This window comes from Opisthorchis viverrini, assembly GCF_000715545.1.
Source record: "Opisthorchis viverrini unplaced genomic scaffold opera_v5_49, whole genome shotgun sequence".
In the NCBI taxonomy this organism is placed as follows: Eukaryota; Metazoa; Platyhelminthes; class Trematoda; order Opisthorchiida; family Opisthorchiidae; genus Opisthorchis; species Opisthorchis viverrini.
In genome coordinates, this window is record NW_008751705.1 from 4,362 (window position 1) to 6,104 (window position 1,743).

General features: G+C 47.8%; 1 protein-coding gene across 1 annotated transcript in view; it reads right to left on the minus strand.

Moving 5' to 3' along the window:
* T265_03409 (hypothetical protein) overlaps positions 1-87 on the minus strand; it is a gene marked incomplete at both ends in the record, with an annotated part of 3,491 nt that extends 3,404 nt beyond the window's left edge. Inside the window, one exon of the mRNA XM_009167893.1 lies at positions 35-87. Coding sequence (XP_009166157.1) covers positions 35-87 — 53 coding nt within the window. The remainder of the gene's footprint in view (positions 1-34) is intronic.
* Between the last annotated feature and the right edge of the window lie 1,656 nt (positions 88-1,743).

The following is a 1,743-nucleotide window of genomic DNA, read 5'->3' on the forward strand; positions in this document are numbered from 1 at the left end:
CACTGGTGCGACTGTACTTGATAAGGCGGTTCACGCCAATGCTTCGCCTTCGTTTAGCCATAGTACGCAGGCTGCGAACATCTCCATTCTACTTCCCTTCCCCAAAAGGTAGTCGATGTTTCATTTGCTTCCGCGACTTGCCTCTTCCAGTGGCTGATTGCTGTTTGCTTGTTCGAAATAACTGAGCTGTTTTACCGGCCTGGCTTCCCCCCGACCGGATAAAACAGCTGGTAGCTGGAGTTATTTAACAATGCCCAAACCGCACTTATGACTGCTTAGATGGTTTTACACCTTGCAGTTCTGGTAGCATGTACGAGGGATAAAAACCTCGTGTGGTGGACGGGTACGCCCTGCGGGGAGGGTCGCCCTGTTACGTTGCACCATGGTGCGTTCGTATAATCGCCACCCATCCAGTGGCACGAGTGTATCGCCCATCGCCGGTGGTTCTGAGCCTTGCCTTTAATTCAGGAAAACCAGAAAAGAGCAGCCCTGTTGTTTGTCTGTAACTGGATTGGCCTTGTTCCGGTTGTCACTTGTCTCACAACACCAAGCAATACAAGCAAATACCAGCTGCCGTATTTCCGTTTGTTCTATAAAAAATAATGATAAATAAAAAGCATTAATGCATGGGGTAGCCTGGGCTTACTGTGTGAAGCTCACGGCTAACGTCGACAAGGTAGGTGTTGCAACTTTCGTCTTAGTTGGGTCACACCACCCCAAGTCCAATCCATCATCCAAACATAGCGCACATATTCTTCCTGTCATCTGCCCAAGTCCAATCCATCATCCAAACATAGCGCACATATTCTTCCCTCCTGTCATCTGGAGCAATCATATGCAAAAAATCCTAACAACCTATCATTTACTGATTACGATCAGTCCCAGCTAGCACTTAATCGCTGTTTTTTGTCATGCATCATTCGTTTTCTGGGGTTGACAGCAGTGGCACGGTGACTGGTGATCCCTAATCTTACATTTCTCTTAGGTTGACGTAGTAGACCTCAGTCAAGCAACTGGTCTTATCAGTTAACTGGGAAGCTGTTGCTTGTCCGCTTTTTACTTGTCTACTGTCACTGTTCACATTATCCCCCCTTCTGTACAACAAGGACTTTATGTCATGATACTTTGGCGAGCCAAAAATACCGCCCGTTTTCAACTAGTCAAACAGCTAGCCTCCCTGCTAGCTACTTGGATGACAAAGTTCTCAGCTTCCTAAACATAGGCACCTACTCTGGCCCAACTAGTACTTGATTTCTAGATCACCTTTCTTAAGCCCATTTAGCTTGCTGTCATCCCTTTTAGATTTTCTTCCGTTGACACCGTTGTATCTTATGCCTCCTGACACTCGCCACTCGCCAGTGCTTTCATTCTATTTCTTTCCCGTTGCCCCTCTTCCCAAGATTCAAGCCTCGACTGCAGTTGCCCAAACTCCCCGTAGAATTGGCATCTATTCAAACTGGCTGGTGTCCGGTCTACATTCACACGTTCTTCCAACGAAACGGAAATCATCCGTGAGCCTGTATGACTCTGTGTCAATCTCTGTCTAACCCAGAACCAGCTGCCACGGAACTGCGTATCCCTTCTCCGATCGCGGCACCATTGACGACCGTTACGGGGCTGTCCATAAACCCAAGCATGTCAGTGCGACGATGGAATGGCACTGTCATACCCAGTGAGATGGCACTCCCGTAACTATTTTCTCCAGAATCTCTACCGCAACCCCTCGTCAATTCAAGCCTGTAG